The sequence below is a fragment of the Sinocyclocheilus grahami genome, unplaced genomic scaffold (assembly GCF_001515645.1).
Source record: "Sinocyclocheilus grahami isolate Dianchi unplaced genomic scaffold, SAMN03320097.WGS_v1.1 scaffold936.1, whole genome shotgun sequence".
In the NCBI taxonomy this organism is placed as follows: Eukaryota; Metazoa; Chordata; class Actinopteri; order Cypriniformes; family Cyprinidae; genus Sinocyclocheilus; species Sinocyclocheilus grahami.
Genome location: NW_015506115.1, coordinates 35,205 through 47,704, shown reverse-complemented (window position 1 = coordinate 47,704; position 12,500 = coordinate 35,205). Strand labels below are relative to the sequence as shown.

The 12,500-nt window shown below is 36.2% G+C and overlaps 2 protein-coding genes across 2 annotated transcripts in view; one reads left to right on the top strand and one right to left on the bottom strand.

Annotated features, from left to right (window-relative positions):
- The window catches only part of LOC107564458 (DNA polymerase delta subunit 2-like), a 4,258-nt gene extending 3,337 nt beyond the window's left edge, over nt 1–921 (top strand). Inside the window, exons 9-10 of the mRNA XM_016249548.1 lie at nt 470–571; nt 678–921. Of these exons, the coding sequence (XP_016105034.1) occupies nt 470–571; nt 678–838 (263 nt within the window). The 3' untranslated portion in view covers nt 839–921. The remainder of the gene's footprint in view (nt 1–469; nt 572–677) is intronic.
- Nucleotides 922–3,974: 3,053 nt separating this feature from the next.
- On the bottom strand, nt 3,975–12,187 carry LOC107564457 (G patch domain and KOW motifs-containing protein-like). Its single transcript, XM_016249547.1, has 9 exons — nt 11,969–12,187; nt 11,692–11,861; nt 10,328–10,467; nt 7,451–7,557; nt 6,310–6,498; nt 6,099–6,222; nt 5,828–5,897; nt 5,641–5,726; nt 3,975–4,699 (listed from the first exon to the last, which is right to left on the bottom strand). The coding sequence occupies exons 1-9, from the start codon at nt 12,145–12,147 to the stop codon at nt 4,571–4,573; spliced, it is 1,194 nt and encodes a 397-aa protein (XP_016105033.1). The 5' UTR covers nt 12,148–12,187; the 3' UTR covers nt 3,975–4,570.
- Nucleotides 12,188–12,500: the final 313 nt, after the last annotated feature.

The window sequence follows — 12,500 nt, the reverse complement described above, 5'->3', positions numbered from 1 at the left end:
TAAAATATTTATTTTTTGTAATTTTAACTTTCTGATACAGAGCCACTAAGAGGTGATGGAAAAAATATGAGATGGGAGGAAAAATTATATTTCAATGGTTCTGTGTTCTCTTCCATAACTTTTTTCCCTCCCACCTCATATTATTTCCATCACCCGTTTTGTTCACTCACAAAACTTGTGCGAGAAAATTAAAAAGCATTGATATATAATTTTTCCTTCCATCTCTTTTTTCCCATTGCCATGTCCTTTTAAGGGCTTTGTATTGTGAAGATATTTTACTGCTTTAAAAAAAAAAATGTATTCAATAGTATATTAAACACTTCAGTATGACTCTTTCAGGACCTAAAATCATTTGAATTTATAAAAAGAACAAATATTCATTTAGAAGTTTTTGAATATCTTGTTGTATTACTATTTTGTATAAAGCACTCTGAAAATGTTGCTCTGACATGTTTTGTTGACCCTTAAGGTTGTTACCCGTTCTATCAGAAAGATCCCTTTATTATGGAAGAATGCCCTCATGTGTACTTCAGCGGAAACGCACCAAGCTACAAATGTGAACGAGTCACAGGTGAAGACGAGACTATTTAATATTAAACACAGCACTGTGTGTAAGTGTGGCCATGCAGTACCAGTATATTTTTGTATGGTAATTTTTGTCTTATTTTTCATCTCAGGACCTGAAGGACAAGATGTTCTCCTGGTAGCAATCCCAGAGTTCAGCAGCACACAGACGGCCTGTCTTGTGAACCTGTGCACCTTGGAGTGCGAGCCAGTCTGCTTCTCCTCTTTTTCCTCAGAGGAGGATGAGGACAATGAGATGAATATCAGCCATTAAACACTCACTTATCAACATGTGACACTTGTTCCTGTAGACTGTCCAACAAAGACTTGTTTCTGTTGGTGTGTTTTGTTAATAAAGCTCCCTCTTTTGTATGGACACTTTCTTTTCCCTCTTTAGGTGTAGCGTTACATTGTACTGAGAACCTTGTGCTTCTGAAAAACGATTCAGAGGTTATTAGCCTCATATATTTACTTAAATTTAAATGACGGATATTTGTATTTCTTTATGCATAGTTCTCAAGAGAAAGTCGACACTTCTGATGCAATTCTATTATATATAAAACTTCACCATATGAACCAGCCCTTAATTTTATAATCTGAAAACAATTTCTCAATAAGTTTTAGCTTTAGAGGCCAGGAACTAGATGTATGTAATAGTGCTTTCTCAAAAGAAAACGGTTTATTATTTACTGAGAAGCACTGTCTGCTGGAAATCTATAGTAATGGAGAGATCTAATCGTTTGTAAGCATTTCTTTTATTGAGACGTGTAATGATAATTCAGACATTAATGTGGTAGGTAGGTCATATTTGCTAAACACAATAAAAACATCAGCAAATCCACTTTTGGAATTTCTTACCGAAAAGAATACTAAATTAATAGTGTGGACTTCGAAGTGCCAATTCATCATCAGACTATGACAAAAAATAGCACCATCCTTAAAATCATAAGAATTAAGGCATACAATTAAGTTCACAGCGTTTTTTTGCCGTTAAAAACATCAAGTGTTACGTTTACATTATTTTTTAAACGTGTTAAAACACCACATGCTTTGTGTATTTCCTAAAAGAATCATCTATTTTATAATAAAAGCAAATGTTCAGCTGAGCGTCACTTCACGCTTTCGCTACGTCATTGTTGTGCGCCGGAGTCGCTTGAGGCGCTTTTCATTGAAACCTTCACACCATAACTAAGCTTCTGGACGTGATAAAGGTAAAGTATGCAGTCGCCGTCGTGTATTTCTTAATAACTTTGCATGTGTATTATCCTGTCCGTTATTTGCATATGAAATCCGCATCCCGTCAGTGCAGTTTCAGATGGTGCAGTTTAAGGTTCCTCGCGGCTCTTCAACACTGTGATGAGTAACTGCTGATTAACTCTCTCTTCAGATGCCTCTGCCTCCGGCTTTACTTGCGCGCCTCGCTAAAAGAGGCATCGTGAAACAGTCTGACCACGGTAAGATACACATGCGTATTAATCTTACTGAGTGACCCTTAAAACATACTAAATCATGAGTGCATGCTTTCATTTGTTGTTTCTCATCATTTGGCAAAGTGCTGCTGAGGTTTACGGTTTAAATTGAAAAAAATAGAAGAAAATTTGATTATTTCTTAGTTTTAATCAACTTTATTACTATTGTTATTAATTCAACTGTAATATTTTAATACTATTTTAGAATGTAATGTCGCCTTCAAGTTAAATGGAAGAACTTTTGTAGTAAAGAGTTGTAATGAAGATCTTTTGAGTTTCTATGTGTATTAGACAATAGGTTTATCAAATTAATTGGTGAAATGCTCATTAAGTGACTGAAAGTTTATGTATTCATGTCCTCATATAATGAGACGGCAGACGCTGAAAACACAGCGAGTGTCATGCATGCTTCAAGTATGCGTGCTAGACAACAACTGTTGAGTTCTTTTACAGAGACATAAAACATGCAGACTTAATATTTAAATGGCAGTAGTTTGAGGTTTAAAATTCAAAGACAATTAAAGTGATTTATTCCACTTTGTACAGTAAATACCGTTTTTATATGAGTGTATTTTCCACATTGTGGAAATCATAGGGCCTTACATTGGATACCTACTAAAGTTGCAGAAATATTTAGTATACAACAAATGACAATGCAATGCACTTAAATTGCACTTACATGAGCTCTGGAAAGAGGTTGCTTCTGTAATAAAGTACATGTTCGTGATCAATATGTGGTGCTGTTGTTTTTAGGGGCTTATGGTCAACTGGTCTCCCCAAACGCAATGAGGCAAAGACCGGAGCGGACACCACAGCGGCAGGACCCCTGTTCCAGCAGAGGCCGTACCCCAGTCCTGGAGCTGTCCTGAGAGCAAACGCTGAGAACACAAGACGCCTGGAAGAGGATGATGATGATGATGATGACGACTGAGCAGGAATCGTGTGTCTGTAAAGCCTTTATGATTTGTTTTAAAAGGCTTTTGAAATGTTTTTCTTACATTTGGGACAGAGATTCATTTGTAAATACACAGTGTGTTGTATGTTATACAATTTATAAACGATTGCCATTTTACTTAAGATAGTGATGTTGTTCCCTGCAAAATAAACTTTTTGTTTAAAGGTGCATTCAGAGGTTTGGCTTTTATAAAAAATTTTTAAAAAAAGGTACGGTAAGTTATGAATCGTGTTTTTGTTTAGAATCATCTGAATGGACATGAAATGAAACCCTAACATGAAATAATTGTCAGAAAAAAATCTATTTTTTAAATGTAACATTTTTTTGGAACTTTAGACAAAATACTAAAAAGGTCTAAAAGGTTTGCATGTGTGTTGTTTTACTGTTGAGTAACGTTATCAGTCGTCACTTTATATCTCCCATGTGATATGTCTTAAGATATTTAAGTTTAGTTTAGTTTAATGATCAAAGCTCTAGTTGTATTGTGGAGGAAAATATAATGCAATGCAATATAATGATGACAGAGAAATGTACAAATAAACGTTCCTCAAATCAAATTTTATACATTTGAACATGATTTTTTTTTCAAAAAATGATTTATGGATAAATAAGAAAACCAAGTTGCTTAAGTGCAATTAATGTTCATTTTTAAATATTAATAGCAATATAAAAGTTATTCTTACATTTGCATTATAAGAATCATTAAAGATTTCACAGCAAAAGAAGACATGTACAATACCAAGACATGTTTAAAATTATACTAAAAGGCCTTTTACTTTCTAAAAATTAAAAACTATCAATAAATGACTGAAGGCACGTAGTAGATTGTGTACCGCAAACATTGTTTTCAGCAAAGTTTTGACAAGTTGATCATTTAGAGGCCTTAGAATTGAATGTATCATTTGATGTAGTACGGTTTATATGGATGAGTGATGCTTCAGTAATTCAGAGATCAAGTCAAAGGCATATTGAAGGAATTTTACATTTTATTATTAAAAAGATAACATGAGTGGAAATTGTAGGTGGCTTGTGTTTAACTTTGTACATAAACAACAAATTGAGATCTTTATTGGACTAAGAAACCAAAGCAGAGTTTCAAAAGTGTTTGGATTCTAATGAACTGGCAGTGAGATTTTTCTGCAATTACATTGGGCTGAAATGTCATTTCATTTTCTTCCTAGATCAGCAGCAGACACTCAAACACTGATGCTACTGCTGACCTGCGTAAATGTTCATTATTACTATACAGAGTAAAACATGTCACTTTTTTATTTAGCAACATGACAGACTTACTAACAGGATATTATGTTGCTTTAAGATCATCCGATTATGCAGATGTACCACTGTCACAGCACAGCAGCAGCTGCGTCCAAGTATGACTCCACATTTGGGTTTAAACCTGCATTTAAAAATACAACAGCACAACTAGCTAAATAAATTAAGTTTTGGTTGTATTAAAATTTAATTGATCTGATATGTTGGTCTCTATCAATTCAGGGAAAAAGCAGCCAATCACAACCAATGTCGTCATCAGAACAGGGTTGGGATGATAAAGGGTGATTTGTGGCTTCCGGTTGGCTTCTCAGTGTTCTGTTGCGCCCACATAATGACAGATGGCGTCATAGTCGAGTGTGAACACCTGCTCCTCGTATCGGTCCAGCTGAACCATGGCTCGACACTTCTCTCGTTCTCGCTTCAGGATGCGGCCCACCTGCAGGATAAGGTGTGCATTATGATTCTACAGCAGAAATGCACATCTTCGCATATGGATATAATTCAATGACAAATTATGAGACTTAATGATTATGCGAGTGACAAAATATAAGTGTGGACCACAAATACATAAAGAAGATAGATAACGTGTGGGCTTGAGTCTAAACCCTAGTGCACTTCTTTGCTGTCTACATAGGCAGCTACTTTCTAAGGCACGTTAACATGTTACTAAGATAAAGACGTAATACTCCAAGGTGATGCATACATGGTACACACAAATATTTCATTTTAATTAGGTGGATCTATTTATAGTAGTGAATAAAATGTTGATTCACCATCTTGGGATTTTGCAGTGCATTCTGGAACTGGAATAAATGTGTGTAAATGTCATGCTGCCCTACTTTGGCTAACTGAGGTGTAAGCAGGGTTATTGTTGTATTTATTAATATTCTGAATTAGATTTTATTTTTAATTTCAGTTTAAGTTTTACTAATTTTCTTATATAATTTTTTTTACAAATTTCTATTTAGCTTTATTTGAGCAGACTGCGCTTGTCGGAAGGAAGGACTTTGTAGAAAACGAAGCGTTTGAGAGAGGCGGGGCATAGAGGACCTACAATAATGTACAGTATTTGAAAAATAATGTTTTTTGAACATTAAAGCATGTCAACATATTCTGTTACACCAAATACACAAAATAATGACCTTTAAAAAAGCATCATATGACCCCTTTAAGTTTCTCATCTGATATTTATATTTTATTTTAGCTTTATTTCAATTAAAAATGATATTTAATCGTTTTAGTTAACATTAACAAATTTGGGTATTATCATGATGTCAGGAGTGTGTCTATGATGCTTACAATGCTGTCTAAGAAGGCAGCCCACTAGGATTTGGCACAGAGCCATGCTGTACTACACAAGCACGTAAATCTATATACCTGTCCTCTGTGTTCTCCCAGAACCACCATAATGTAGTCTGAGTCGTTCTTGGGTACAATGGTCTCCAGCATCTTCTGTCTAATATCTGAAACAGACAAATGAGTAAAACTTACAACCAGCTATTAGACCAAAAAGCCTCACTGTTAAAATGTCTCTTATAATGGTCAAGGTCAGAGTGTGTCATACCGTCCAGCAGTCGGCCCTCCTCTGTACGACACACACAGGTGTGGGGCGTCAGGACATCCTCCACTCTCATCTAAACACACGAAACAAATTCAAAAATTAAAAACTTAAATGTATACTAATATTTTGTGTCAAAATGTGTTCAGCTTATTTATGAAGACAAGAACACATCCTGTGTGTTTCCCTCCAAAACACCAATACAGACACTTTAGTATCTCTCAGCATAAAAACAGATACTTTACGAAACTAACCAGGCTCACTATAATAGAAGCACCTTTGAGTTGTAGTATTTGCCTCCTTTGAATGCTTTATCGATGAAACGCACATGGAGGTCTCTTTGGAGCCATGAGGGGGCTGGAGGTGAGGGCCGCGACTCCTTTGCTGGAGGAGGCTTCTCTCTGGGACGAAGAGTAAGTTTATGCAATTAAATACAGATTCAATAACATATACATGCAACATACTGTGTTCTTGAGTGTCTGTCTTACCTGTCTGCACTTGATTCTCTGTGTTTTCTTTTCTTCTGATCTCGGTCTCTGTCCTTCCCCCTCTCTCGATCTCTATCCGTCTTTCCTCTGTCATCTTTGCTGTTTATCCTCTGCTCTCGTTCCCTCTGCTGTTCCTGCTCTTTTTCTCTCTCTTTGTCCTTGTGAGCTTTACTAAGACGACCTGATAGACAGAAAGGACCATTTTAACTGATAAAGATCTGGTAAATAAAATTACACATTTTCTTTTTAAAAGAGTAAAAAATAGTTACATTTTTAAAATGGCTTTTTTATTACTATTTGTGTAAACCGGTTGCACATGTGCAAACCAGCCTGTGTGAAATATGTATCCCAGACCACACAGCTTCTGATTACAGAAAAATAAAGCCTTGCTGAAGATGTTTTGGGTTTAAACGCTTGAACCCAACCGGCTTGTTTTCCCACAAGCTCAAATTGTATACTTAACTTTTCTCATTCGATTTAAAGACACCATGAAATCAAAACTGACCCTGTTTACTTAAAGTTATGAACACAATTTATCAGTGCACATTAAACCACATAAAAATCAGAACTCACTTTAACAATTCAGTGAAATCATAATGCACCATAAAATACATGCAATTAAATGCACTACCCTGCAGTACATTACTTCCCTCCGGACATTCAGTTTCACTAGAAACAATGTCACAATCTGGAAAGCAATTAATTTGCATGGCAAATAAATATTAATCTTTATTTGTCTTTAAAAGCATATTTAAGTGGGGGGAAAAACTCAGACAGATGGGCTCGTAAGCACAGAAGATTAAAAAGCGTGCGGCCAGTCCACGCCAAAGATTCTCTCCGCCGGTCTGAAATAATTCTTCATTGCATTTGACATAAAATCATAATCTCACATCATTGATGTCTCCAGCCGGGACAATAATCCCAACACAAGGAAACATGAGTGGAAAAGACTTGCGGAGAGCCAAAAATCACGTGCATTAGAAAGTGCTTATCACACAAAACAGTGACGAAAATATAAAGACACTGCAGAGGTCAAAGATGAAACATGCTAAAGTGGTGCTCATGTGGGAGAAACTCTCTCTCTCCACTCATTTGAATTACTTCAATTACATTTAACTGGGGGAAAAAGAAAGGTCCTTACTGTTTAAATGTGTGTCCGATTCCCTCTCCTTGCTTCCAGCCCATTCCCTTCAGCACTGCCAACCCATAAGCCTCCACAGGAACACGGTCATAGTCGGCATCTGTGGACTGAATCAGAACTGACATCAGCTCTATAGTATATTCAGTACACATCTCAAACATCTCCACAGAGAAATCAAGCACAGACTGCCAAAGCAATCAAAACCACATTCAGACACAAAACACTAATTAGAAACACACACCTCAACCTACAGAGAAGATGATAATTAGATGAAATATTACAGCTTCTTTATATGCATTGGAACATACAAGCGCTTTGACAGGCAGAGTAAAATTTACTCAATGTCTTTGAGCTTGTTAAATCCTAATCAGGCTGTAGCTGGCGCTCTCACAACAATCTACAAGTGATGGACTTACACTGCAGGAGAAAATGACACTGGAGGTGCGAGTAAGAAAGAGAGAGAGGGAGTTTATGCAGAGTAAGCTGTAGGAGAGTTCTTCATCACTCATTTTATTAGGACACTCCCTTATCCTACACGTGAGCGCACATACACACACACACACACACACACACTAAATGCAACAAGAGCACTGCATGTGCAATGACCTTGAACTGCCCTGTGCTGACACCACATTTGCCACCATTACTGGACAACAGCTCCAGCAGCCGCACAACATACGCTGATAGACCACTAATGAGTTTTAATAAAATACACTTCACAAATCAACAAATATCATTTCATTAGAAATCCTCAGCATGTACAAACACACTCATGTGACCCAGATTTGGAATTAATTTAAACTGAAAGATCTGTATCTGCACACAGTATCGTTAGCAGCAAAATACAGCAATCACAAAGTGGTGCAGTACTAATAACAGCTATTGCTCTTGTAAATTAGTTAGCATACTAAAATGGGATTTTTATTGAGGTCAATTTTTTTTGAATAGTTCTTTATTAACAAGCCTGAAAGTCTATTTACTTTCCCATTACAGCATTCACATAAATGCTGTTCTTTTGAACTAAGTATTCATCAAAGAATCCTGAAAAAATGTATCATGGTTTCTACAAAAATATTAAGCATCTGCAGCACCACTGTTTTCACTGTTTACATTGATCATATTAAGAAATGTTTCTTGAGCAGCAACTCAGCATATTAAAATGATTTCTAAAAGATCGTGTGACACTGAAGACTGGAGTAATGATGCTGAAAATTCAACTTTACTATCACAGAAAAATATAACTTTTTAAAATATATTCAAATAGAAAACGTATTCAAACACAATATTTTAAATTGTAAAAAGATTTCACAATATTACTGTTTTTGCTGTATTTTTGACCAAATAAATACTACTTTGAAATCTTGCTGACCACAAAATTTTGAATTATAGTATATAGACAAAGCATATTAGCTGTTTTTCTTATTAAACAACTAGAGCTGTCGCAGTGAAGAAATTTCCATTGCAGTCATTTTGAGTGGCTCAATATCTGTCTATATCTATCTAATTAAGCTCGCTGGTATATTAATATATGTATAATAGTAAGTGCCAATTCTCGAATCTGACTGGACAACAGTGTAATTGACATTTCAGCAGTATCAGTACAGTGACGCTAATTTTACACAGGCTGTCAGTCAGTGCAGTTAAATTGTTACACCAGGAGGTGGAGGCAAGAGACCGTCATTACGGGTGAGTCAACTAATACATTTAAAAACGTTGTTTCATTGATAATTGAAACAAGGTGTTGAAATTACTTTAACTTTGAGCACCACTTTACAAGGCTCAACCGACGATCAACATGTTACCTGTAATGCTGCAGCTCTTTCAATTCATATAAAATCAATGCATTCAACAGCACTGACGCCAGTCATGGGAAATCCCTTTAAAAACTGAAAGGATGCTGTGACAAAAATATCGCTTTCATCTTCTGAGAACTGATGGCAAACTGTTTTGTTTTTTTCACAAATATATGACTTGACCTGAAGAAGGATAGACGCAGGTAATCGCGCATGCTCAGACGATCTCTCTCTCTCTCGGTTTAGTGCAAATCTACTGAACCTCTGTACAAATCACAATGGAACACAGTCTTAATGACGTAAAATGAGCCAGTTGGTGTAAAAATATTACTCTCTTCACTCTTGTTATGATTATTAACTTCTTGAAAATTCAATACACATGCATTAAGTGTAAAACAAGAAGGGTAAAGCCTCATGAAAAAAGAAAAAAAAAGAAGTGAACATCACGATTGTGGCGGTTGCTTGTCATACTCTGCGATTGGCTTGTCAGTTTCGGCTATTACAAAATTGCAGTTTTCGCTACAGCCCAATCAACTTTTGGCTATTAATCTATAGTCAAATAGCTTATAACATTAGCTAGACAAACTGTACAAAAACGGAATACTACGAGCTATTTTTAATTCTTGAACCATTAATGCTGAGAATTTCTTAACTCTCAGAACTCACAAAATGTTAAATCTGTATGATTGTGACTCACATTAATGTCCCAGTCATGTCCTTGTATAAGGGTCTACTAGGCTGTAGCGCACACTTCCTTTTCGTCTTGCAGTGTAACCTCACACTCATTCCCACATTGGATCTGAATTCATCCTGGATTCATCCACATTGGATTCATCCTGCTTTACAAGATTTTCCCATTTAATTTAATACAATTTGCTATGATGAACTCAACACTAAAATGTATCCTATGAGCAGGATTCTCAGGAGACAAAGTATTTACAAAAAGCCTTTATGTGTTTAATAAGTAACTTGACCAAAAAGCATATTTCCATGCTGAGAACCAACATTCATTGCTGGATAGACCAGCTGAAAACAGACTGCCTGTCCTTCCATCCATTTTTTGTGTCCATCATGATGAACCTACCGACTCTGGTCGCAAATCCACATTGACTTTGTCTCCATCCTCAAAACCCTGAGGGGCCTGGTTCTGCATGAGAAGAGGAATGGCAAAGTTCGGATCCATCTGCGGTCCGTTCTTCCATCTCTCCTGGTGCTTTTGAGACTCTGTAGTAGATGACATTAAAACAGAACTATTACATTATTCGTCATTTTAGCAGATGCTTCCGTGTACAAAACTGACTTGCGGCATTTTTACTACAGTAACAGAAAGGGTTCCACCTACAATCTTCTGCTTACCTGTCCTATCTATAATTATCTATAACCACTAAGCCACATTATTGCCACACCAACTAAGTTATGAGAATTACTGATGATACATTTCATGTCAAGCATTACATCAATGAATAACCAATGGATTTAAATACTATACAAACTACTACTGCATAGAACCACATGGATTATTCCATTAGCCCTTATGAAAAAGATGTACACTTTAGCATACTTAAAAAACAAAACAAAAACAAAAGCTTATTATGGAAATAATACACTTTAAAAGAATATACTCAAGTGCAAACTGAATGTAATGTTTCAACACCCTGAACTGTATGTTATTTGCAATTAAATGAAAAGGTATTATAGTTTACATTTATATTAAACAATTAGTTGAACTTGAAATCGCTTTTTTGACCCATTTTAGTACATCTTTATGTGTAATTTCATAATTCTATCATCTTTGAAATATGATTAAACAATACTGTTGAATGCACCAACAAGCATTTTTGGTAACTAAAATATACTTTTAGTAGAAATGACAGACTATTTGAGCATATTTAATTTCTAATGAAACTTGTATTTAAGCATATTTGTAATAACATATTTGTAACGATGGCATTGCGATTTGGTACATTTAAAATATATTTCATATATGTATTACTAAACACACTACAGTTAGAATTATAATCAGGTACTTTACATGTACTTTAATATGTTACTCAACACATCAAAATGAGTGTTTTTTTAACAATATACTTCTAAGATTTGAAGCACACTACAAGTGCAAAGGAAACCCACTGAAAACCTAAAGCAAAGCTGGCATCTCACAATTAGACAAGGTTATGTTTTAAAACCTAGTGACACTTAACATTTAAGGGCATCTTAGGCCATGTTTTACAGTACAGTGTCAAAATTGTCTAAATACCATGGAATTGAATAGTTACAATACTCACGTACAGTGTTATTACCATAGTACTTCCGAGATAATACCATAGATAATTTAACTTCCTGGTCATTTTACATTAATGAATGAATGCCCCCTAGGTAAGGTAGGCATCTTACTAGGTTTTGAAACACACCGAACCCAGCAGAACGAATAAGAGTCGAGCAACACACCCTCGATGAGCTCTTTGACGGCTTGAGACTCCACCGTGTCCTGCTCCTGCTCCTGCTCCTGCTGGGACGGGTCTCTGCTCTTGTCCCCTCGCTCAGCATCCTGCCGGTACCAGCGGTTCTTGTGGATCAACGGGATGACCAGCTCCTTCGGTTTCTCCACCGGTTTGGTTCTGTAGAAGTGACAGACACATAAGAGTTGAAGCATATAAATAATCAATGTCATACTCCTTTCAGTTAGATTATTAGCTAACCTAGCTAACGTTAGCCTTCAACTCACCCTTTAAGTTCTTTCCCTTCGACTTCAACTAAATAATCTCGCTCTTCCGCTTTGCCAGCTTTAACCTTACTTAATGTTTTACTAAAAACGAAAGATATTGGACCAGATTTTTTGCCTTCATTATCTTGGCTAATATTACTATTCACTGATTCACGCTCCTGATGCTCCGGCACCGCCATGTTTGTTGTGTGTTGTAGTCGCTGGTAAATGTAGTTTTATTGTGCCCACATCATTATGCATGAAGGTCTCAAAAGACTACGATTCCCCTAATGCAACAAGTTACGCACGACTATACTAATGCTGCGTTCACGTCCTCCTGGGACATTCGTACTTACGAGTTGACAAGTCGTAATTACGATGTCAGGTGCGTTCAAGTCAGTTTAGTCGGCACAAGATGGCGGTGTACCTTCTTTTAATAAATTACAAGAAAATACAACAGGATCTGTTAACTCTGCTTATAGAAAATGAAAAGCAAAGAATTCCCATCTGGTGTGTTTTGCGTTTTTAATATTTTTTTAGAGCAGGATCCCAG

Coding starts and splice junctions, on each gene's coding strand:
- LOC107564457 (XM_016249547.1), bottom strand. CDS start 12,147: ATGGCGGTGCCGGAGCATCAGGAGCGTGAATCAGTGAATAGTAATATT. Junction 7,558..10,327: donor TGGATTTGCGACCAGAGTCG/GTAGGTTCATCA, acceptor GTTCTGATTCAG/TCCACAGATGCCGACTATGA. Junction 5,727..5,827: donor GGAGGGCCGACTGCTGGACG/GTATGACACACT, acceptor TGTCTGTTTCAG/ATATTAGACAGAAGATGCTG.